The sequence below is a fragment of the Myotis brandtii genome, unplaced genomic scaffold (genome assembly GCF_000412655.1).
Source record: "Myotis brandtii unplaced genomic scaffold, ASM41265v1 scaffold333, whole genome shotgun sequence".
NCBI classification, from domain to species: domain Eukaryota; kingdom Metazoa; phylum Chordata; class Mammalia; order Chiroptera; family Vespertilionidae; genus Myotis; species Myotis brandtii.
In genome coordinates this window covers 262,388-288,594 of record NW_005362842.1, presented here as the reverse complement: position 1 = coordinate 288,594, position 26,207 = coordinate 262,388, and the positions used below count along the sequence as shown (strand labels likewise).

General features: G+C 50.0%; 1 protein-coding gene across 1 annotated transcript in view; it reads right to left on the bottom strand.

Annotated features, from left to right (window-relative positions):
* Window positions 1–6: 6 nt before the first annotated feature.
* The window catches only part of RIMS4 (regulating synaptic membrane exocytosis 4), a 66,809-nt gene continuing 40,608 nt past the window's right edge, over window positions 7–26,207 (bottom strand). The window contains exons 2-7 of the mRNA XM_014543695.1: window positions 17,001–17,065; window positions 15,570–15,779; window positions 4,946–5,058; window positions 4,614–4,715; window positions 3,827–3,966; window positions 7–1,972 (exon numbers count right to left, since the gene is read on the bottom strand). Coding sequence (XP_014399181.1) covers window positions 1,754–1,972; window positions 3,827–3,966; window positions 4,614–4,715; window positions 4,946–5,058; window positions 15,570–15,779; window positions 17,001–17,065 — 849 coding nt within the window. The 3' untranslated portion in view covers window positions 7–1,753. The remainder of the gene's footprint in view (window positions 1,973–3,826; window positions 3,967–4,613; window positions 4,716–4,945; window positions 5,059–15,569; window positions 15,780–17,000; window positions 17,066–26,207) is intronic.

Sequence of the window (26,207 nt, the reverse complement as noted above, 5' to 3'; positions counted from 1 at the left end):
AGGTGGGGTGGGGGCGGGGCTAAGGAATTCCAGGTGAAAGAATCACCTGGTCAGCAGCCTACAGTGGAACCAGGGATAAGGTGGGACTGGACACAGCCGGGTGTCCTCAGAGGAAAACCACCCCTACTAATAGCGTCCAGGCCCCCTCCACCAAGGCCCACATCCTCAGGAATGCTTCATAAATAAAATCAGTACCAAGGATAATAAATCAGAACATCTGAGTATAGTGGGCAGCTCCAGCTACAATCCTACAGGGGGAGGGGAAGGCAGGGGGAGAAGGAGGGCTGGCCTCCTGAGCCACGGCCCAGGCCAGCAAGGAGACCGTGGTCTCCTGGAATGTTCTTGTGTCTCCTCTCCACTCCACCCTGGGACTCTGTGAAAACTACGTGCGAGCTAAGGACAGGCCCGGGGCTTAGAACACTAACTACCCAGCTAACCTGGACTACGCCCTACACAGCAGGGACTGGGTAATGAGGGGTGGTGGACTGCTGGGTGCCTCCCAGGGGAGGTGGCAGAAATGTGCTTCTATAAAGAGGGGCCAGCCCGAGTCCTCCCCAGCATGCAAAAGGGCTTCCGTGGGCCCCGGGGAGGGCTGGGCCAGGAAGGCAGCTACCCAGGCCCTACTCAAGAAGGAATCTCACGGTTCTTTGACTCATACCTCCTCTCTTTCTCTCCTTGAGCCAAGGTAATTGAGGCCAGGGCAGTGGGTGCTGCCCTTAATACACATGGTTTGTTTAAAAACACTAAAGTAGGGGAGATCTGTGGCCTCTCCAGGCCCCTAGCCTGGAGGCAAAGGGATAGGCAAGATGACTTTTGACCTCATCCAACAAGAAGGGATTCTCCTATTTGGGAGACCCTCACCTTGGCACCACCAATCCCAACCCCAGCTTTCCTTAGATTCCCTCTCCAATCCAACACCCCAAAATGCAGAGACTGTGAGCCCTCTGGGCGTGGGGTTCTGAGAAATGAAGGTCCCACAGCTCCTCCCCCAAAACCCAGATGACAAAGTTCCTTCCAGTCCCACAGTTTCCACAGCAACTTGTTTCAATCGCACAGAGCAAGGCACCCCAGGGGGTCTGTGCCAGGCCCTGGGCACCTCCTCCCTTCCTTTGGTCCCTGCTGGACCCCAATTCCACTGGAAGAGAGGCAGGCAGGAGGGGACAGACAGATGGACTTGGACAGGCTGCGGCAAAGCTTCTTCCACGGGCAGGCGGAGGGAGGCCGGAGCTCCTCTTTAAGCGGGGGGCTCAGGGCCCCTCGGAGCTGGCTCCGGATCCTTGCAAAGCTGCCCCATCAGCTTTGGGGCAGGTGTAGCTGCCTGAACCCGGTGCCGCAGGAAAGACACTTGCTGGTAGTTGGCACCATGGAGATGGCTGCTGGGTTCTGGACTTGGCTCCGGGGAGCGAGCTTCCGAGGACGCAAAGAGGGGAGCAGTCAGATAGTGTCTGGGGCAGGAGAGTGGTTTGCTCTGCCACCTCAGTCTTCCCTTCTTCGGATTGCAGCCACATCCACCAGGTCAAGAACCGGCCAAGTCAAAAGTGCAGCCAATCCCACTGGGAAAGGAAAGGTCTCAGGGGATAGGAGGCAAAGAAGGGTGAGGAGGGTCCAAGGTGGGTAGGTCTCCCTATTCTGCTTCCCCACTGTGGGGGAGAACCCCGTCCTCCTCTGTTCAAGATGCCCCTGGGCCTGGGGTCCCAGGTCGGGGCTGGGTGGTCTCCAGGCCATCTCAGGGAGCCCCTCCCCGTTCCTGGCACTAAGATTGCTCACTGCAGGGCCCCACGGTGCTCTCGAGGGACAACTGGGATGCCTGCCGGAGCAGGGGGCCTGTGGCTGGGTCCACCATGGAGGAGGTGGGGAAGAGCTTGTACCAGCCCACGGCCAGGGTGGTCAAGTCCAGTTCCTCCAGCAGCACTCGGGCCACACCCATGAACTGCTTCCGCTCCATCCGTCCATAGTTACCCCACACGATCACCTGTGGGGCAAGAGATACAATGGTTCCCATCATCCAATCCACTCACGGGTCCATAGACAGACCCTGGGGTAACCCTTATGCCCAATTCACCTCCGAGTCCTGTGGATTCAACCACCTTACAATTGCTCAACCTTAAAATCCCTCAAGTTCACCCTATTATCCTGACGCCAGTACTTCAATCATTGTTCGCCTAGATGGCTTTCTGCCTCCAGTCTTGCCCTCTGTGTTCCATTCATGCTCTATATGAGTCCAAGTCAAGGGCTGACCCTACATCCTGAGTTCCCTCCCTGCTTCCCCCGTGGGCCCTCTGCTTCCATAGCCCCAGAACCCTCCTTGTGAAACAAAGTTTTAAAAAGTGGCCGGTACATGCACGGTATCTGGATGACCTTCTGGTTGTTTTAAATTGTATTTGAAGGGTTTTTGCAGACTTTTTTGTTGTTGTTAATTCTCACCTAGGGATATTTTTTTCCATGGATTTTTTTTTTTTTTTAGAGAGAGTCTAAGGGGGGTTAGGGTCAATTGGTTGCCTCCTGCATGTGCCATGTGTTCCAACCCAGAGAGAGAAACATCAATTGGTTGCCTCCTGCATGTGCCATGTGTCCCAACCCAGGCTGGGGATCAAACCTGCAACCTAGGTAGGTGCCCTTGACCTGCCCTTGACCGGAAATTGAACCTGCGACCCTTCAGTGCTAGGGCTGATGCTCTAACACTGAGCTACACCAACCAAGGCTTTGCTAAAAGGATCAAACCTGCAACCTAGGTATGTGCCCTTGACCTGCCCTTGACCGGAAATCGAACCTGCGACCCTTCAGTGCTAGGGCTGATGCTCTTAACACTGAGCTACACCAACCAAGGCTTTGCTAACATTTTTGACAGGGATCATCCTTAGCCATGCACACATGGGCTTCACAGTTGAAGGGCGTGTCCCACGAAAGAAGACTTACCTTACTATAAGTGAGAAATGTTTTCTCTCCTATCCATTCCATTGAAAAACAAAACACAAAACTGTTGAGACCAGCTAAATTGAGTTCACAATTCACTGATGGATCTCAACCCACAGGTTGAAAACTCTGTCCTGGACAGGACCTGGGCTTCTCAGCTTAGCAAAGTCCCACTGTCTTGGCAATTTGTAACCTTGGCCCCATCCTCATTTGCTTTGCCTGCCCAGGTGAGGAGCAAGAAATCAGGTACAAGCCACACATGCCCAAAGACAGCACCAAGAGGACAGGCACATGGCTTCTGCAGGCGTCTCACCTGGGCCCTGCCTGTACCCACAATGGGCAGCTGTTTCTTGCTCCAGGTTTCAGTCACCACTAGGATTCTCCTTATGGCCAGAGGGCCCAACACATGTCGGAATACTCAAAAGGCTCCCAGTTTATTATCGCTGTGCTTCAGGCCACGCCCTGGCTTCCAGAGGTTGATGATGATGATATAATAATGATGATTATGGTGAGAAAGGACACATATGTAATACCCTTTGTAATACTTTAAGCAATAAAAAATAAATAAATAAAAAATAAAATAAAAATAATGATGATTATGATGATGGGAGCCATTTGTAGAGCACTTATGATAGGCCAAACTTGCAAATACTTTTCTTACACAAAGCACACATTTCACTGTTACTGTCACTATTATTAGTAGGTACTACTAATGTCCCCATTTTGCAGATGAAGAACCTGAGGCTCAAAGAAACTTGTGCAAAGTTGCACAGCAAGTTGTGGAGCTCTGATCAACCACAGCACTCTACCTCCTCCAGGTGAGGCCCTCCCCAGGGGCACCTCCCTCTCCCTCTAATACTGTGCAGGTGTGTGCGCGCACACACACACACACACACACACATACACCCCTCACCTGCAGGACTTTGCCCTGGGGACTCTCAGGAAACAGCAGCACCTGGTTATACAGTGGGTCCAATGACTTGCGAGCAACTTTGGTCTTCTTCTTGGCAATGCAGACGCCATTCTCCAGCAGGTAGGCCTTGATATAGGCCGCTGGGAACAGAGGCCAGCAGGGTAAGTTGGAGTGTGGGCCTCCAATGGTGGGCACAAGGCACAGCAGGGGGAGGCTGCCCACCACCAATGGGGATCAGAGTGCCCCCTTGGGGCCGTGGGAGGAGACAATAGGACCAAGCCTGGTGGTAGGTGTGGGTGGTAGGGTGGTGGGGCCTATTCCACCCCCGCAGGAGGTCCCCTACCTTCCCTTGCTCACTCTGTACTCACCTGTTTCCTTTCTCTGTCACTGACTCACCCTCTCCTTCCCTGGCTTATACATTCATTGCTACCCATTCACTGAACAAATGTTTTCTGATCTCCCCCTGAGTGCCAAGCACCCTACCAGGCACCAGGGTATAATCATAAGCAGGAAAGACCTGGCTCCAGAGGCTGGTGTGAGCTCATCCTGACCAATCCTTACCTTGGTCAGTAGGGGTGCTGACAAGGTCAGCCAAGAAGGTCAGCTGACAATCTCAACTGAGTCCCCAGAACAAACCCTGAGTCACCAGTTCTTTGTGAGTCACTACAGTTGAGACAAAGGAGTCCTCCACAGTGGGGCTCAATATTCTCTCTTCTACACTCACATATCCCTCCAGACATACTCCCCAACCTCCACCCCACCTTGAAGTGGGGAGGGCACACCACACCTGGCAGTGTCTTGGAGCCTGGCTTGGCCGTCAGTCCCCGCGCCTGGATGATGTCCACTTCGAGCTGACCATTCCGCTCCTGCAAGCCAATCTCCACGTCCCCTGCAAGAGGCCTCAACAGATGAGACTGGGAAGTGGCTTCAAAGTTCAATCAAGGACTCAGACCTTCCTATCGGCTTAGGGTTAAATCCCCTTCTTCTGCTCCCAGCCCCAAATTACTCCCACACCACATGCCCAGGCTCCAGCAAATGCAGCCAACACAGAGGGGAAGAAGGGGTGACGCAAGCCTTCCCATGGGACCCCCCCTTAGGAACAGATCTTGGGGCACTTACCCATCGGTGTGGTGGCCAGGGTCTGGCGGCCCACAAACTGCGCTGGCCCCATGCTGCCCAGGAAGTCACTGAACTGTGCATCCGATGCCAGGCAGACTCCCCCGTAGTTAAGGCTGTAAAAAGAAAGGGTGAGATAAAAACAATTGTTCCCAGGGGCCAACCAAGGACTCAGATGACTCAGGTCGTCAACTCTAGAATGTCCCTCATGCCACGGTGATTCCGTCCACATCCATCACCCGCCTCAGGCAGACACATGCCCTGCCTCTCCCTCCCTTCTATCTCCGTGGCCCTAAACTCTCCTGTACCATATCCCTATCTCTCCTCGCCCAGCCTTAGGTTCCACCTCCATGAAATGGGTAAGGTGATACCTGCCTCTTGAGGTGGTTGTAGGCATGTGGGGAGATGATGCTTGTTGGTGCCTGGCTCTTATGGTTTAATGATACTCAGCGTGGTCCAGGGACCAGCATCACCTGAGGGCTCATTAGAAACGGAACTGGGCCCCTCTCCACCCCCCGCTGCTGAAGCAGAACCTGCCTTTTCACATGATCCCACAAGAGTCATTCACACCTGACAGTTCAAGATCCATGGGACCAGTGGCTGGACCTTGGAGGTCCTGCATTCGTTGCTGCTGTAGCTGCCCAATGTTTATCCTGTTCCTTTGGGAACAAGATCTCAAATCTCCTTTGGGGAGCCCCCTCCCCGAGGTATTGATTCCCACGGAGTGGAGCAGATCTGGCTCCAGAGGCTGGTGTGAGCTCATCCTGACCAATCCCTCCCTTGGTCAGTGACTGGCCCAAAGACAGGTGCGTGGCCAATTCGGCCCACAAGAATCTGGTTGGGAAGCTTTCTTTGAACTGTAGGGAGTGAGCAGCTCTCTTTTCCCACCAGACTTGAACCTGAACCGGACTGGAGCCTCTGGCAGCTCTCTTGCTACCACCTGGTGTTCATGAATGAAGCCATCAAACTGGTGGTACTGCATGAGCTCCTGGATCAAGCTCTGCCTGAAGCAAAAACTACATCATTTCTTTTTTAGTTACACAAATCAATAGTAATAACAACAACAATTATAATAATGTCCTTTGCTTAAGCCTATTTTCGTTAATTTTCTCTGAAAGGGGAATAATAAAATTCCCATCTCCTAGGTCTGAGCCATGTGAATGGCCTATCCTCGCAAAGGGCCTCAAACTACTAGCAACCTAGTCCTGGCTGCTCAGCTCTTCCTCAACCAGGTGAGACACCCAGCATCATTCTAATAAATTCGGTTTTTACTTAAGTTATCGGCAGAGTTGCTGTAGGATAAGAATTTCACATTTTAGCCTGTATGCTTCTCATTTTCATATATTTATATATGTATATATGTTTATATTGACTTTTAGAGAGAGGAAGGGAAAGGAATAGAGAGATAGAAACACTGATGAAACATCGATAGGCTGCCTCCTGCACGCCCCCTACTGTGGATCGAGCCCACAACCTGGGCATGTGCCCTGACTGGGAATTGAACCAGTGACCTCTTAGTTCCTCAGTCGATGCTTAACCACTGAATCACAATGGCCGGGCATCATTTTCATGATTTCCTACCACCCCTTACCCCTATCCAGGCCGTAGCCAGGAAATAAGACAGTCAGATTCCTGGCTTTTGAGCTTCAAATCTAAGAAGAAACAGACTTAGAAGGATAGGTGCAAAACTAGGCTGCCCTGCCTCCAAATAAACAAGCAAACAAAAAACCCCAGCCTGGGAGAGCAGAGGAGGTCAGGGTGGGAGGGGAAGGGCCAGAGAAGCTGGAGGATCCTGGAGGAAGGCTGGGTCCCTGAGCTGGGCTGGCGATGCTGAGGGATGGCAGGGAACCCCAGCTGGGTCTGGGGATCTGAAAGCAGAGAGGACTGTGGCCATCCTCCTTACTGGGTGGGGCTGAGCAAAAGGCACGATGCTTTGCAGCAATGGCTGCCAGGTATCCTGTGAAGTGAAGCTGTGAGACCCTCCATGCCTCCGAGTGGAGCACCTGTTCCCGCTGCATCAAGAGAAGACCAGACAGAGTGGCATTTGAATCCAAGCAGTCGGGCTGCTGAATCTCTTAGCTCAACAATTATGCAACAGCATTACAGAGAAAGTACGGGAAAAATAACTTAAATATATGGGCATAGAAATGAGTACCTATTATTCTTGCAAACCCAGAGACCCTTCATGAACAGCACCACAGCGAAGACCCAGGCTCTCTCACTCCACACCTGTCTCTTTTCCACCCCAACCTCCTGGCCATCTGAGGAAGGGTCTGGGGGCTCCAAAGGCCTGGAAAAAGTCAGTGCCTCTTAAATTCCAAGTCACTGAAGGGGCCCAGCCTCCCAAGCGGAGCCTGAAATTGAAAGTTTCCTCCAACATCGTCATTGTCGGCTCCTCGGTTCCTGGTGAGATTGTGAGCAGACAATGGGGAACTGGCAGCCCTGGTAATTAGCAGTAATTGTTTATAATATCTGGGCGGCTGCCTGATTTCCCATCCCAGGGTGCCTCGCCGGCTGCCAAGGAACCAAGCAGAAGCCCCAGAAACCCTGAACGGGTTTGAACAGGTTATCACATCCTCCATGGGCCTGGAGGAAGGAAGAATATAGAGGTGGCAGGTCCCTGCTGGCCAGAGGGCCAGCTGCATTGGAGACCCCACTCCACCTTGAGGTCTTCCAGGAGTAGGACGGAAGGCAGTGGATGCAAAGTCAGACTTGCTCCTACTCCTCCCAGCCAACTGCTGGTGTGTCTGCACTTGAATCTTCTTATCTGCAAACAAGACCACACCTACCTCATGGACAGTGCGCAGCCATTCCATGGGTGAGTGCCGAAAATGTCTGCTCATTGGGTCCACTTGCAAAGAGCTTGTTGAATTATTACCACATACATGCTACTACATAGACTATGCCTGGTATGCAGTAGGAATTCAATAAATGTTCACTGCTGCATCCTTTAGCTGGCCCCAAACTGGGAAAATACAGTAGTTAAGACTGGACTTGGACATAATATAGACCCTGAATTCCAGGGCTGTGCACCCTCTCTGAGCTGTATACAATGGGAATAAGTTGTAATCGCCTTGCTGAGTTGTTGGGGAGAGGCAGTGAGATAATGCAGGCAAGGTGCTTGGCCCAGGACCTGGCAAATGGAATAAAGGATTGAGATACTGTGGCCTGCTACCCAGGTGGGAAGAGCCTCATCTCCCTCTTTGGCATTTTCCTGGCATTTCTGATTCCAGATCTGTTAGGAGGTGCAACATCTGGATGCCTGAGACCAAGCCCGGGCCTGGGGTGGGGCGCACGGGGGCTGCAGCAGGTGGTCCTCCCAGAGGCACCTGGCACACAGAGGCCTGAAACAGGATTGCAACCCATTCTCTACTGGCGTTTTATCTTGTGTTAATGGTGAAATGAGATTATCTGCATTTCAAATCCTGTTAGTTTTGTTTGAGGAGCTGAAACCCATTTGTCTTTTATTATTAATCCTCGACCTCTGTTTGGCCCTGGATTTTCCATGCTCTCCATGGTTAAAGAGGTAATTGAGTTATTGGGGGTTTGACTCTCTTCCAGATAGATCACCTGTCCCAGTTGCATCCGAAATTAAAAGGCTGCACAGCCTTCCTGGTTCGGAAAGGATTGGGCGGTTTATGAGCTCTCTGTCCATCCATTCACCACCTGCCTCACACACCCACTGTCCATCCACCTTCCCACAGGCTTGCTGAGCCTATCATGATGTCAGTTCTGCAATAACACGAAATATTTATTCCTAAACATTCTGTGCATGCACAATCCTACAATAAAAATCACAGAGCTTATGGGGAAAGTGGGGTTATGGCACAACACCCAAATACTATGTCAGTATCAGATCCAGAAAAAAGAAAGACAGGAACATAGTAAAAATGGTAGCACGGTCTTGCACATGTTGAATGGTTAAGAAATGCAGAAATACTACAATAAATATGCTGCTTTACTTTGAAGATGCCCTGAAGTTTGCTTGTGGAAGTGAGTGTGAGAAGGATTGCAGCCTGGGAGATGGTGTGAAGGGGAAGGAAGGCTGCAGAAATGGACAGAAACACCGGGTGTGGATAGGATGACACATGGGAGCTGAGGGAGCAGGTTATGTTTGAGGGGTGTGTGTGTTTTGTGTTTTCCTACTTGGATGCAAATTTTCTGTGTTCACCTACTGTTCCTTGTGGATGAAATCGTACCTGAGCAAAGGCAAAATGTGTGCTATGCTAAATTATTCCCTAATATTTCAATCGTGTTGGAACAAATTCACATTTTCAAAACAAGCGATGCAGCAGAACTGATTACAGGCCAGGATACACAGCTTCACACAATCCTGACTGCGGCTTCTCCAGCATTTAAGACGATTCCAAACCTGCCTGTTCCCTCCACTCCCCACCCCCTGCCTGCTATGAGAGTATGGCTCATGGGCATGAAGCCAGGGATTTTATTTATTTTAATTTATTAAAACATTGTCCTGAGCCAAGGACAGATAGTACTAGGTTAGCAACATTAACGTGTTTCATTCTCATTTAACAACTCAATGAAAGTTAGGTACACATTACCAATAACCCTTTTACAGATGGGAAAAATCAAGTAACCCAACCAAGGGCTGTGGCGAGTAAGTAGTAGACCCAGGGTGTGAACCCTGGGAGTCTGGTCTAGAGTTCATCTTTTTGTTGTTGTCGTTAATCCTCACCCGAGGATATTTTTCCATTGATTTTTAGAGGGACTGGAAGGCAGAGGCAGAGACATAGAGAGAGAAACATTGATGTGAAAGAGACACATCAACTGTCTGCCTCCTGCACATGCCCGACCAAGGTTGAGCCTGCATCCGAGGTATGTGCCCTTAACTGGAATTGAACCCAGGACCCTTCAGTCCGCAGGCTGATGCTCTACCCACTGAGCCAAACCGGCTAGGGCTAGAGTTCATCTTCTTGACCAGTCTGCTATACTGTCTCTATGTGCCCTAAGGGGACAGAGCCTTGCCCAGAGCAGAGTACAGGGATCTGCAGTCCAAACTTTGGGGTCAGGCAGGCCTGGATTTGAATCTTGACTCCCCGCTCACTAGTTGTTAAGGCACACCTCTCAGAGCCTGGGTTTCCTTTTTGGTGAAGTAGGGATAAATAATGATAGGATGCCCCCTCAGTACTGTTGTAGATATTAGTAAGAGAAACACCTCAGAACAGAATCTGGCATAGTCAAAGGCTCATCAAACAATAGTGCTTATTACCGAAACCGGTTTGGCTCAGTGGATAGAGCATCGGCCTGCGGACTGAGAGGTCCCGGGTTCGATTCCGGTCAAGGGCATGTACCTGGGTTGCGGGCACATCCCTAGTGGGGGATGTGCAAGAGGCAGCTGATCGATGTTTCTCTCTCATCGATGTTTCTAACTCTCTCTATCTCTCTCCCTTCCTCTCTGTGAAAAATCAATAAAATATATTAAAAAAAAAACACTAGTGCTTATTAAGCCCTGTCTCCTAGCTCACAGCCACATCCAGACCTGGTTTGTCCTTCGGACTCGATGACTGGGGGTTCTGACAACCCACCCAGCCTCCTGGGTCTTTGGTGTTTAGCAAACAGCCTTGGCAGGAATGAGCCTCTGAGCCCGGGGCCCAGGTGGCCCTGCCACCAGCTCACACTCTCTTTTCTAGAGCTGTGGGCACAGTGACCCAGACAACCATGGAGCTGGATGCTGATGACCCAGACACCTCAGGACAACCAGAAGCAGAGGGAAAGAGCAGGAGGGGCGCTGGCAGCCAGCTCGGAGAGATTGGGTTTGCCGAGAGGGTGCTGAGGCCTCGATTCTGTGTGATGAAGGAGACTGGGAAGGAGTGGGGAAAGGAAAATGTGTACATGCTTCGGCTCATGGTACCTACCCATCGTTCAACAAAATTTGCAGCATATCATCTGTGGGCCAGGCCCCCTGGTGGGTAGGCACTGAACTTAGTGTCTAGTGGGACAGACAGACACACACGTGATACTTACTACAGGGTGGTAGGTGCTGTGATGGAGGAAGGATGAACTGGAAGCTGCTGACACAGTCAGAGGAAGAGCGGACCAGGCTGTTCCACTTCCCCTGCCCACGCCCAGGGCAGACATTGCTAATCAACCTCAGCACACCTGCCAAGCCTGACTGGGCTCCAGAATCCTTCTCAACACAGCACTCCAGGGAGCCACTATCAATTAACTAGAGCTGGCACATGAGATGAAGCTTATGCGCCAGTTCTTAGCTGAGGTCTGAAGGAGGGTGAGTCAGAGGATGCAGTGGGAATAGGGATAGGAAAGGGGGTGCGAGGAGGAGGGAGCAACGAATGAAAGACCTGGAGGTGAGACTGGGAAGTGTAAGAGGTTCAGGGTGCTGGAGTGGCGGCACAAGGCTGGGGGCTGGGAGAGGCTGGCAGAGGCCAGAGGAAGTAAGTGCTGAGTGACAGGCTGTGGAGTTCAGACCAAAGGAGGACTTGCAAGTGTCCAGGCAGGAGTGATAGGCTCCTCCACAGGGGAAGGGATGGGGAGAAATGGGTGGAGTCAAGAGATAATTAGAAGTGAAAGAATAGAGCCCAATTATGGGTTGGATCTGGAGTGTGAGAGAAGGGGAGCCGTCTAGGAGAACCCCAGGTTTCTGGCGTGGGCAGCAGGACATGGTGCTGTGCACTCAGATAGGGGAGCAGACTGCCGACCCCCCCCCCCCCGCCAATATCTCCTGGCCTTCACCACGTCACACTGACTTCTAACTGCAGCACAGGCGCTTGTCTGGCCCCTGAGGACTGTCTCTGGCCTCCAGAGCCCCTGTGCGCAGGAAGGGCAGGAGGGTGAACCAGAGCAGCCGTCAACTAATAACTGATGAGTCTGAGCATAAATACTTCACTCCCTCGCTGCCGGGGGTGACTCTCAGGCACATGCTCCTCACTGGCTCCGAGTCCCCACGAGGACTGTACTCAGGTTGCCCACAGTGGCAGCTGCTTCTCAAGGTGCAGGTATTCCCCTGTCCTGTCTCTCGCACGCGATCCTCCACCATGGTTATCTGGAATCACTTCCGGTGACCTACCTGCACTCGAATCCATGTCTCGGGTCACGAGGAACCCAGTCACCAGGGAGTATCTCGGGATTCAGGGGGGTCCAGGGAGATACTGTTCTCGTGGCTTGAACCCTGTCCTTTGTCTGAGGGAGATGGGCCTGCTGGTGGGGGAGCTTGGCTGGTTACTAAACCCACATCTATTCCCTTCTACCTTTGACATTCAGAACCTCAATTTTCAATCAGGCAGAAAGAGGCTCAGAGAAAGAAAGCCCTTCCTAGTTTCAGGGATGAACCAGGAGCAGTCCAACATACTGAGGCCTACGGAGGGAATCGATGGAGGGACTCTAGGCCCTTGGTGGCATAATTTAGCCATCAAACCACCCTGGAATCATCTATCTCCAGAAATGGATGCATCCTAATCACCCTGGAATCATCTATCTCCAGAAATGGATGCATCCATTAAATAAGGGAAAGAGTCTAGAGCTGTGGTTCTCAACCTTCCTAATGCCGCGACCCTGTAATACAGTTCCTCATGTTGTGGTGACCCCCAACCATAAAATTATTTTCGTTGCTACTTCATAACTGTAATTTCGCTACTGTTATGAATCGTCATGTAAATATCTGATATGCAGGATGTATTTTCATGGTTACACATTGAACATAATTAAAGCATAGTGATTAATCACAAAAACAATATGTAATTATATATGTGTTTTCCGATGGTCTTAGGCGACCCCTGTGAAAGGGTCGTTCGACCCCCAAAGGGTCGCGACCCACAAGTTGAGAACCGCTGGTCTAGTGAAATGGTTAAGGGCAGACTCCAAATGCCTAGATTGGAATCCCAGCATTTGAAGCCACTTACTGGCTCTGTGACCTTGGGCAAGTTAATTAACCTCTCTTGGCTTCCATTTTCTTGTCTGTAAAATGGGGATAGTAACAGTTCCAGTGTCATCAGGTTGCTCTGAGAATTAGAGGAGTCATTGTGTACAAGCACTTAGCACAGTGTCTGCACACAGCCAGTGCTCAGTAAGTGTTAGCTCAGTCTAGAGCATCACTGTTGAGCCAGTGCTGCTCAACCTTAACCTTGAGTGCCGGGGAGCGATCGCACTCAACATATGTCTTTCCCCAAAAGTGCCGGGAGCGCGATCGCGCTCCTCCTGCAGTGTCACTATTAGATGCTAGTAGTTCACTCTTTATTGACAGATGGCACCTAAGTGCAGATTACTTATGATGCCGAATGTTTGTAGTTCTAAAAGTGACTACTGACATTTATCTGCCTAATTTTCATAATTTTTTTTTCCTAAACTCCTGAAAAATAAGAAAAAATGCCTTGGAAATTTTAGCATAGTTCCTAGGATATTGGTTGGCACTCAAAGGGTTAATGTGCACATGAACCACCTGGGGAGCCTGTTAAATGCAGACTGATTCAGAGGGTCTGGGATGGAGCCTGACATGCTACATTTCCACCCAGCTTCCAGGGGATGCCAATGCTATGGGACTATATCCGGAACAGCGAGGGACAAAGCCACTGTAACCTGGTATAGTATAATCTGGAGCCCAAGGATCTTCACTAACAAGTGGCCCAACCCACATGCACCCCTTCCCCAGCCCCAAGACCTGGGTAGGATGCAACATTTCCCCAGTTCTCTATGCCTGTCCTTTGCGGTTCTCACCACTCACTGCTAGTTGCTTCGTCAGAAGAAGGCAGGGTCCCCAAGGTGCACAGCCCAATTGTCTTGTACACTGTAAGTGGCTGATCCCATTTGCTGAAATAAAAATCCACATGGGAGCACCCCTGTGCCCACCTGCAGGAATACACAAGCCTGGTGATCCAGTGGCTGGGGCAGACAGACACAGAAGCTCCCAGGTCCACAGGCTGGGGGGCTGCTCAAGCACACTGGCTTCCTATAAGCCTGGGCTGGGCTGGCAGGAGCCCAGGAGGAGGATGGTCACACCCCTTCCTGTTTCAGAGTCTGGAATCTGGGTCCTGCCAGTGCCCAAAATACTTCCAGAAAAAGGAGGAGGCCAACCACCTGTCCCTTCACCTTCCTTTCCTCGCCCAGGTGTTGAGCAGGGTGGCAGCACCTGGCTGAGCTCAGTCCCTCTCAGGTGGGCAAGACTCTGCCTTCTACTGGACCCCACATCCTCCAACCCACCCAATCCTCCCTCAACTGGGCTCAAGACATGCACCCAAAACCCCCTTTTTAAAATATATATACTTTTTTTCTTATTGATTTCAGAGAGGAAGGGAGAGGGAGAGAGAAATAGAAATATTAATGATGAGAATCATTGATTGGCTGCCTCCTGCACGCCCTACACTGGAGATTCAAGCCCGAAACCCAGGCATGTGCCCTGACCAGGAATCGAAACGTGACCCCCTGGTTCATAGGTCGACGCTCAACTACTGAGCCATGCTGGCCACATCTAAAATCTTTTAATAATTATAAAGCCAACATTTATCCTGTGCTAAGCACTTTATAGACACGATTTTGTTTAGGGTGGCTCAATATATCCATTAAGATGCATCTGACCTTGAGGAGCAAAATATCCAAATAACAGCAGCTAAGTCAACAACAAACAACAACCACGACTGCAAATAATAACAGCGCTTGCTATGTGTCAGTCACTATTCTAAGTGCTTTCACATATATTAACTCACTGAGTCCTCACAACAACTTTATTACCCTCCCACACTGCTCCCCTTGGAGAAAGTTGAGTGGCCTTCATCTCCTGTTCTATGAAATGGGAATATGGGTTTGACTTCCTGTCACTGCTCACGGCACCACTCTACCCTCCCGTGACCTGGTCCTCAAACCAACAGACGAAATGTTTGCTGGCCTCCTGCTGTTTCGACAGGCCAAGGAACATGCCCATGGCCACTTGGGTAAGTGGCAGAGCCAGGACTAGGACTCAAACCTCCTGACCCCCTGAAACTCAGCAGGGACCCACTACTACCCAGATGCCCAGAATATCTTCCTCCAAGTTTTGCTGCCTTGCCAAGTTTTTCAGGTTAAAGAAAACATTTGTTCCCTTCTCCTCCTCCTCCTCTCCCTTCCGCCGGTCCTCCTCCTCTTCCCGCCCTCCGGAAAGTCTCTCTAGGGGGTGGGTGGAACGGCAGCATCTGCCAAGGCGAGGCCATTCACAGAGGCCAGAGATGCCCAGTTTAGGAGGGGCTGGAGGTGGGAAGGCTTTCAGCCAGTAGAAACCCCCAGCCGCCAGGCAGGGCCCAAAATTTCGAGGAGCCAAGGTGGAGGCTGGGCATGGTCCTATTCTTTTTATAAAAACGAACCCATTTAGTCTTCCTAACACCCCTTTAATGTTAGTATTTATCCTCATTTTACAGATGAGGAAACTGAGGCACAGAGAGATGACCTGACCAAGGTCACACAGCCAGTGAGTGGTGGAGCCAGGATTCAAATTTAGGCAGTCAGGCACCAGAGTCTGGCTGTCCTTGGTCTTCCTCAGAGCTTCCTTGCTTCATCGCCTCCCTTCTGAAGACAGGACAGCGTGGGAACCCTCAGCCAATGCCCCTCAAAGTCTGAGACCCTCCCGTTCCATGCCAGGGAAGACGGAGAGCCAGGAGGCCTGGGGGCACGCCGGGCTCACACTCACTTGCCCTCCGAGCCGTAGCTGTTCATGCTGTCCTCGATGGACTCATGGCTGGTCTGGCGCAGCGTCCGGCTGGGCATCTCCACCGCCAGGCCCGTCTCCGTGCTCCTCTGAATGGCCCCCTTCAGCCTCCGGCTGTCCCCTTCTTGGCAGAGAGGCAGAGGGAAATGAGGAGAGAGACACAGGGTGGGAGAGGACAGAGAGGCCAGACATCTGGTTAGCATTTCAGGGGCTGGTGGCGGCCAGCTTTGGTCCCACCCCCAACCCATCAACCTCTTCCTACCACTGGCCTCACCTGCACCCAGCCTGCAGGGGGCAGTGTGTCATTCATACCCACCCCATAATCAGTATCACATGTGTTCTCTCACCTGATGGATTCATTTACATGGACTGCCTCTCCCATTTGAATTGGAAGTCATGTCTCTCCTGCAACCTTCTCCAAATCCTTTCTCCTCCTCTTCTGCAGCTACTATTTATTGAGCACCTACTATAGGCCATACTCTTGTCAACCCCAGCACAACGGGCAGTTTGGATGGGATATTGCTTTGTTGTCAGGGATGTCCTGTGAACTGTAAAAGTCTAACGGTAACCCTGGCCTCTACCCAGTAAATGCTAGTAGCACCCTCCAATCCAGTGTGGCAATCAAAAACATCTCCAGACATTGCAAAACATCCCCAGGGGCAACAGTCACCCTCCATAGAGGACCACTGATTGAAGCCACTGGCTCTGAAACCAGATCGCCCAGGTTCAAATCCTGGATCTTTTTCTCATGGGCTGTGAGGCTTTGGGCAAATTACTCAGCCTCTCTGTGCCTCATTTCCCCAACTGTAAAATGGGAGAAAAACAAGGTTTTAATGAAGGCAAACCGTCCTCTGCCCTTGCTATTCCCTCCCCTTGGGCAGGAGCTCAATCCATGGCCTCCATTCTGTAATGGCACATCACCCTCTCCGAGACCTTCCTTGACCACCCGCTGGCTTTCTCTGCGCTATGGCCATGCGGTGGCTTTCTTCCAAACACAGGGCGCATTCTTGATTTATTGGCCAGCTTTCCCCACAAAGAACTTTGTTTTGTCCACTGCTGAAGCCCCTGGGTCAAGAACAGGCCTAGCCACTGTAGGTGTTCAATTAAAACCTGCTGGAGAAGGAGGGTCTGCCTGAGCGTGGTCTCAACCCCCGCTGAGGGGATGCTCCTGCTCTCCCTGCTTCAACACCGAGGACACGAGGCTCAGGGGTTAAGCGACCTGCTCACATCTGTAGAGCCAGAAAAGCGGGGGAGCCAGGGTTTGATCCGGGGAGGGTCTCTTCGCTCCGTGCTCCACAGCCTGGTGATCGTGGAGAGCTTTCCATCGGCCACCACCCGGGGGACTGTGGCTTTGCTAGAGGCGGGGTGGATCTTTCGTGAGATCCACCCTCAGTCTGGGATGAGCTGGCATACCTCAGGGGCTTCCCCAGTGCTTGCTGACCCCCTGGGGAAAGCAGCACCACCCACACCCCACCATCCTGCGTGGAGAGGACAGGAGCACTGGGTCTGTGTACCCAGAGACAGAGCGGGACCAGGATGCCTGCCGCTGGCCTTCTCCCAGCCTCCCCCCTCCCAGCTCAATAACGGTGCCCCTTCCTCCTGACTCTAACACAGACACAGATACAGGTGCTCTGCGCGTGTTCTCGGAGCATGTGCCCACATGTTTGTCTCCCACATGTGTCTGTGTTATTCAGATATAGTGCACATATACTCAGAAAAACACACAGGAACACACACGCATACACAGGAATATACGTGCAAAGACACGTTGGGTCTGAGTGTCCACGTTTGTGTTTCCATGGGCTCCACAGACCTATCATGCTGTTTCTGAGGCCAGTCACACACACAGGCGCATACCCACATACAAGGTATAGGCCATCCCACTCAAGAAAGCACACAGGGAAACTGCCAATGCATTTCTATGTGTCACCCCGAGTGTTTCTGAACATGTGGGGGAACATGTGTGTCCCTGTGTCCGTGTTCCCTTCATTCCTCCATTTGTTCTCTCACTAATTTGTTTCTGCACCCCCCACACCTCAATATTTCTATTTCTCTGTGTAGAGCGGTACAGAGGCACAGAGGAAGATTCCGAAACACACACATGCTCCCTCAGAAACACTCACAGCACAGAGCCGCCGCTCCTCCACTCACGCATTCACACAAGCACAGTCCTATGTCCGGACAAACTCCAGACCCCTGTCCGGGATTTCTGCCTCTCACTGAGCCCTGCTCTGGAGCCCCACCCCGACTCGCCCCCACCCGCCAGAGTCTGACACATTTCTCCTGGGAAAGGGCTCCGTGCCCCACAGCCTGGTGATCGTGAGCTTTCCATCTAAAACATAACAACTCAGACCCCATAGAGGCTGAGGAGGGGGTTTGGAGAGGTGGGCTTCACATCTGGGTGGCATTCTATGGCCTCTAAGTATCCCACATCCGGTACCCTGTTTGGGCCCCAGAATAGGCGTGAGTCACCACACAGGTGAGCCTGGCTTTGCAATCAACAGCCCAGGCAGAGTCACAGGCAAGCTGACCTTGGGCAAGTTGGGTAGCATCCACCTCATGGAGCTGCTGAGAGGGTTAATGATAGAACATTTACCACAGCGCCTGGCATATAGTAGGTACCAAACAAAAGTAGCCTTAGCTGCTACAGAGAAAGACCTCCCAGAACTCCCCAAATCTGACCAAGCCAACTGTCTTGCATGTTCCCCCTGACATGTCACCTTGTGAGTCCCCAATCTGGGACCATAGTTGTACCAACCACACCAACAAGATCTACCATCGAAGCTGTCCACTGGCCATCTCTTGCTCATGCAGTTACACTCCCCAAAGTGCCTGGACCAATGTTTTCCCACTCCCCAGCCCGTAGCCCCATCCATCCCAACAGATGACCTGTCTCCCACTTGGCTGAAAAGATGTGTTTCCTTGACTTGCTCTTTCCCGCTTCCAAATGTCACCATCCTCAGACCTTCCAACCTGCCCCTCGACCCTCCCTCTTCTCTGACCTCCTTGCCAAGGCGGATCTGCCATCTGTTCTCCCTATCCCTCCTCCTCCCATCCTCACCGGATGTGCTCCCACCCCTGTGCTCTCTGGACCTTGAATCTGCCACCTCTCCGTCTTCGGCTCTTTCCACTCCTCCTGCAAGTCTGCTCAAGGCTTCACTTCTTCCACCACCTGCTTCAACCAACACATTTCTCACAGAACAGCCTCTCCCGCCATGTCGCCAACCACACACTTCCATCTCTTACAGTGTGGCTTCCACTCCGTTCACAGGGCTTGCTGAACCAGTCCAACGACGGCTCCAACCATGCACCAGGGCCTTATCTCAGCCCCTAATACCTGAACTCAAGAAACAACCACTGAGTGCCTTTCTGTTCATGGGATGCTGACTGCACTTCTAAGTCTGGTCTCCACTGACAAGAGAGGCTTCATTATCCCAGGTTATCAGGATGCTCCACTGCCGAGGCCTGGAGTGGAGTCCTGTGGACTCTGGGTACCAACTGTGGCTGGCCACGGTGACATACAAATAAATGGAGTTCGAATGACCCATTTTGGCCACCCGCTAACACTGGCTACACCCAAGACTCAAACTGTGCAGCTTGAATTTTCTCCCGCAGGGTCCTAAGTCCCTCATCTCCCAACTTGGGCAGAATGTGGTATGTGGGTTTAAGGGAGAGGGAGGGTGTGTGGACGGCTGGACTCCTGCAGGAGGCAGCAAACACTTAGGGAACCAACTCCACTGTGTGCCAAACACCGTGCCTGATGCTGGGGACAGAGAGCGAGAGTGGTGTGGTCCCTGCCTCCATGGAGCTCAGTGCGGAGAGAGGCAGACATTGAACAGATGATCACATGGATTAATCACAAGTGTGTAAGTGCTCTGAAGACAAGTACAAGATGTAATGATAACACCCATTGGGGGGCCAGAGAGAGGGGGGCTAACACTGATTTCTTCATCCCTTAAGTAGTCACTTCAGATCCCTCCTTCTTTGGCCTCTGTGATCGTGAATTCTAGCAGGCTTCCTCCTGTCCCTGATCACTACTACCGTCCTGTATTTAGGGCCTCGCCATTCTGTCTTTGGATTCTTTCTCTGCTCTAGATCCTCCCCCTTGTTGATTTCATTCCCTTCCAGCAACACCAGGACCATCCTAGGTGAATCCTATGCCTCAATCTGTAGCCCTCAACTCTGAGAGCAACACTTCCAACTGCATTATGGACATCACCTCCTGGATGATGAGCAGGCTCCTTGGATGCAAGCTGGCCAAAGCCACACCCATCCCTGCTCCCACTTTCTCCATCAGCTCCTTCCAGTGTGTGTTCCCAACCTTCCCAGTCACCTAGACTCAGAACCCCCAGGACATCTCTGACGTTTCCCCTCTCCCATCAATGCCAAGTCATACAAAGTCTTTGCCCTTAATATCTCTTATATCTCTCCCTTCTTATCCCTTTTCACAACCAACCAGCTTCAATACCTCAAGTTTAAACTATTTTAACAGCCTCCTAACTGGTCTCCCTGCTTCCACCCACCAAACAAGCCATTAACAGATTAACTAACTTAAGTGACCACTTCAGACCAAGATATTCCACCCCAACTAATTCGCTCTACACAAATAGTCACAAAAGTACACAAAGATGTGCAGGAAGAAGTCCCCCACAGTATCACTAACACCAATGAAATGCGGGAATTAACTGCCCACCAACAGGGGACCAGTTTACAAAAGGACACATCCCACAGGAGAATACTGTGCAACTGTGAAAAAACAATCATGCAGATCTATGTTTACAGTAACAAAAAGATCGCCTCGACATACTAAGCTAAAAACAAAATACGATGTGGAATGGTATGTAAGACATAATACTGCCTTTCTAAAGCTACAGATTATACATATCTTTGTGCATAGACACAGAAAAACCAATCTCCTGATGGTGAATAGCTGTAGGGGGAAAGGTTTTTAAAGGGGGTGTGTGGAAGGTCATTTTGAAAAGTGCAGAAACCTTAAGTGTGTAGCTTGATGAATTTTCACAAACTAAACGTCCTCATGTAACCAGCACCCAGGTGGAGAATCAGAGCTTTACTAGGATCCCCAAAGCCCACTTGTGTGTCTTCCAGTCTCTGTGTTGCTCCACAAGGGTAGCCACTATCCTGATCTCCAACACCAGATACTAGTTTTGCCTAGTTTTGAACTTTTATATACAAAGCATGGCCTTTTTTGAGGGGGAAGGGAGCTTCTTCCGCTCAATACTTGTTGATTGTGAGATCCATCCATATTGTTGGACGTAGTTGTAGATGGCTTATCACCACTGCTATGTAGTGTTCCATGGTATGAATATGCCACAGTCTGTTTATCTATTGTGCTGTTGATGGGCATTTGATTTTTTTTCCAGTTTGGGTCTATTAAGAATAATGTTGCTAGCCCTAGCTGGTCTGGCTCACTGGATAGAGTGTCAGCCTATGGACTGAAGGGTCCTGGGTTCAATTCCAGTCAAGGGCATATACCTCAGTTGCAGGCTCAATCCCCAGCCCCAGTCAGGAGGCAAAGAATCAATGTATCTCCCTCACATTGATGTTTCTCTCTGTCTGTCCCCCTACCTTCCATTCTCTCTAAAAACCAATGGAAAAATATCCTCAGGTGAGGATTAACAACAACAACAAAAAGAATAATGCTCTTATAATTACTTTAGTGCATGGTCTGGTGAACACTTGTATCCAGGTCTGTTAGAACTATATGTAGGAGTGGAATTGCTGGGTCAAGGGGCAGGCATTCGTTCAGCTTTAGCAGACACTGCCAAATCATTTTCCAAAGTAATTGTACTAATTTATACTCCAACCAGCACCCTGGGGGACTTTTCTCTTTTGTATGCTTCTATGTCTCTTGAAGTTTTAGAGATAATGGATTAATTCTATAATGAAAATGAAGGTAAAATACAAATCCTATATAATAAAAGCCCAGCGACCGAACAGCAGAACGACCAGAATGACCGATCGACCAGTCACTATGATGTGCACTGACCACCAGGGGGCAGATGCTTAATGCAGGAGCTACCCCCTGACCTCTGGTGGTCAGTGTGCTACCACGGTGGGAGTGCCGCTTGGCTGACCGGGATGAGTGGCTGCTCCTGCTGCGAACCCCAGGCTGATGGGCAGAAACCCCAGGCTGCGATCGTCGCCTCCTCGCCCCAGGCTCCTCCTCCTCCTCCTCCTCGCTCCCTGCCACCTCCTCCGGACCACAGCACCACCACGGGCTTGCAGAGCTGACCCCAGAGTCTGGGAAGCAGGTTCGTGGCCACCACGGGACTGAGGCCTACTGTGCTGCCTCTCAGTGCTATTGTCCCTGGACCCAGCCCCGACCGGGTCCCCTGGAGAAGCGAGTGCTCTGGCTCCACGGAAGATGCTGGACGAGGGAGCAGCCGCTCAGAGGGCAGGTCCACAGCTGTTCGGCTGACCCAGATGAGCTGTGCTCCCACAGCAGGCCGATTCCCACAGGCCATGCCCCCCGCCAGTCACGAATCCTGTGCACCAGGCCTCTAGTTTATAAATAAGTCACACCTTCAATCAGGCTATAATCCCATTTAAAGCCTTGGAATGGCTTCCCACTGCCTGCCAAGGTTCAACTTTTGCATCCAAGCATTCAAGACTCTCCGTTACCTGATTCCCTCCCCATTTGCTCCTGGTCTCCCTCAGCCTCCACACCCCAGCCCAGCTAGGCACCTCATCACTCACATACATCCTCAGTAACTTCCTCATCCTGGTTTTCTCTCCTTTACTTTCCTATTCTCTCATCTTCCCTATCAACATTCTAACCATCCTCCAGAGCTAAGCTTTAAATAACACTTAAAATTATCGGGCACTCACCAAACTCTTGGGGCTTTTGTAAGGATTAAGTATAACAATCAGATAATGTAATAATATAATACCATTTAATCTTCAAGACGTCCAAGGTGGGTGGTGGTACTCAGTAAGCACTCAACAAAGGTGGCTATTATGAAATTATTAACATTTTGCCAGATGCTATGCCAAGTGTTTGACATAGGCATCATCTCATTTGGTATGTAAGACATATACTCACAATAAGTCATGAGATAACTATTACCTGATTTTGCAGGGTAATAAAATGAGGATCAAGAAGGTTAAGTAACTTTCCCAAGGACACACACAGCTACAAATGGCAGAGAAATTCAAGCCCAGGTCTCTCTGGTTCCAATAACCATATTTTTTACCGAATCAACTCACTTTATTCTACCACAGACTTCAAATTCCATCTCTTCTACAAAGACTTCCATGACCAAACTCCTTGAGCCCTAGGGGCCCTTTATCTTTACCTCTATGGGGGTCTCTATTCCTCCTTTAATTCAGCATGTGTGTGCTTTGGTGACCATTTGTGCACATTTCTTCTGGGTACATACCTAGGAGTGAACTGTTGGGTCATAGGCTATGCGTTTGCAATGCTTTTTAAATGGGTTAAGCATGATGTGGACTAAAGAGGTTAACACATTAGATTATCTTTCATCAGGAAGCAATGTTCTGAAGAAATGAGACTGAGGCCTGGAATATTTTGGGAAGAAGGATGGTGGAAAAACAGTTAATTAACTGTCTATCTGGCTCACATTTATCTTCTCCAAATGTAATATTTGTTAAATAAATGTACAGAGGGCAGAGAGAACACAGGACAGGAGAGAAAGGAGTGAAAAAGGCCTGGCTCTGGCTGGTGTGGTTTGGTTGGTTGGAGCATCATCCTGCACCAAAAAGGTTTCGGGTTCAATCTCCAGTCAGGGTGCGTGCAGGAGGCAACTGATCGCTGTTTCTCTCTCACATCAATGTTTCTCTCCCTCTCTTTTCCTTCCTCTCTCTAAAATTAATTTTAAAAAGGGCCTGGAACACAGTGGACATTCAATAAATGCTGACTGTTGTAATTAAACTGTTCAAAGATCAATGGTCAACTGCTCACTGATATTATCTTTCATAATTTGTCATCATTTCATTGATTCTTAGACATACATTTTTCAATATCTCTAAAATTAAGATATGAATGACAGCCGATGGCAAGTCAGAGGTAAATTCTGACATGTTTTATTTCTCTTGGTGCTACGCAGAATAAAGCTATCACTTGCGATTGAATGCGGATTAGACACTGTTAGGTGCAATAGCCGCAGAGCCAGCCAGGCGCAAGGGGAGCTGTCCGTGGTGCTGACCATGAGCAGGAGGCCAAGGCTTGCCTGGGGCAAAGGTGGCAGCTCACAGGGAGGGGAGATCCCCAAAACAACTAGGCAACCCCATCCCGTGCTTGTTATTAAACCACAATTCCTTTCCACTGGCTTGCTGATGCCTCAAAGTTCACCATTCCATATGGACAGGCACTTCCACTTACTAAGCTCAACCAGAGCCTACGACAGGTATCAACTTACATTACTTCATTTAATCCTCATAACCACTACTGTCTCCATTTTCAGAGAAGGACGCTGACTCAGGGAGATCAATGAGCCTGCCCATTAAGTAGGAACATGATCTTGGTTCAGAGCATATCAGGGTACAATTTGCCCTTTAGGCTGCCTTACACTGAGGAAGGGCGGGGGCAGTGAATTCCTCAGACCTTCTTCCAAGAGGATTTGAAGGGTAAAAAGGGAGAGACCATAAAGAGGCAAAAATTAAATGGGTGGGAGCAAGGGAGGCAAAGAGCCCATGATAAGGATTTAAGAACAGAAGATGGGGAGAATCTGAAGATTTTGAGAGGATCAACTGAGCAACGGATATGAATGTACTTTGTAACTCTGCCCCTGGAAAACAATGTACTCTTACATATCCAATAAAATACACATCTACTGAGCTCATTCCTTATGCCATGCTTTTCTTGGCATTGGGAATTTTATTAAGACACAGTGGTTGTCTTTCAGGAGCTTATAGGTAGTGTGTGTTGGGGGAGGGGGGGAGTGAAACAGATAAGTCATTACCATTCATTCAACAAACTCTTTCTAAGTGCCTATTCCAGGCCTGTGCTGGGGACTCATAACAGATGAATTAAACCCAGATCTTGCTGAAACCCCCACCCCCTGTCTGTCAGGAGACAGACAAGTAAAGGGACAATTATGACACAAGGTGTTATGATTACAACACAGGATGGTTCAAGGGCAGAGATATACACAGTATTATAAGAGCAATAAGAAGAAATGAGCAAAGAAAGTAGAGGGAGGGTGTGGATTAGAAGTAGAATTATTTCAATAATGAATTACATTTTATTGCAAATATAATCATAATAAAATTTACTGTAGATGCAGGTATTACCTTCTGGAAATTTACAACTGAGAACTGTACTGATAAGTGCAAAACATGTAGAGAGAGGCAAAAATGTAGAACCAAAATATAAGCTGAGCACAAAGAGTTCTGCATGCATAGTAAATGCATTTTGGGGCGCAGGAGGTCCTACACCTAGCAGTGATGGTCAGGGGAAAGTCGTTCACTCTAGTCCAGCGGTTCTCAACCTGTGGGTCACAACCCCTTTGGTGGTCGAACGACCCTTTCACAGGGGTCGCCTAAGACCATCCTGCATATCAGATATTTACATTACAATTCATTAACGGTAGCAACATTACAGTTATGAAGTAGCAACGAAAATAATTTTATGGTTGGGTCACAACATGAGGAACTGTATTTAAAGGGCCAGAAGGTTGAGAACCACAGCAGTCTGTCTAGCATGGGAAAACTTTCTGAGGAAGGGGCATCTCAGCAATCATTGGAAGGAAGACAATTTACAGTCTCCACAACGGCAGCCTTCCAAAAGCAGCCATTCCCACCTGCATTCGGGAAAAGCTGAACAAGCTCTGGAAGAATTGAGTTTGGGCCAAAACAGAGTCTATAAACACAGTACTCAAGGCTTTCATGATCTGCCCCCACCTATCCTACAAGCCTGATGCCATGCATATACCAGGTGTTCCATCCACACTGCGTCACTCATCACTCACCAACCACAGCCTACATATTTCTGTCTTCTTCTTTTTTTAAAGTTTTTAATTGATATTTTAGAGAGAGAGAGGAAGGAGAGAGGGAGAGAGAGAAACATTAATGTGAGAATAAAACATCGATCGGCTGCCTCCTGCACACCCCCTACCAGGGATCGAGCCCACAACCTTTGGTGCATGGGACGATGCCCAACCGAGTCACACCAGCCAGGGCTACTTCCGCCTTCTTAAGAGCACAGTCTCTGGAGCCAGAATAACTGGGCTTGGGACTTGAGGCATCCCTCTGCTACTTTCTGAGTAAACTAAAGAAAGTTACTGAACTTCTCTGAGCTTCAGTTCCCTCACAAAATAGAAATAATAATAGCACCCACCTCACTGTTATTGTAAGGTTTAAATGTATTGGTCAGGTCTCACTAGGTTATGCTAAGTAACAAGTGACCCCCAAATTTCAGTGGCTAAGAGAACAAAGGTTTAGTTGTTGCTCATATTAAACATCCTTTGTGAGTTAGCTGTGGCTCTATCTCATGAATTCTTCTGGGATTCAGGATGAAGGAGCCAGTCCTATTTGGGACATGCAGTTCTCATGGCAGAGGGAAGACAGGAATGATAGAATCAGAACTCTTCCAGCCACTGCACTTCTCTCTCTCTCTCTCTCTCTCTCTCTCTCTCTCTA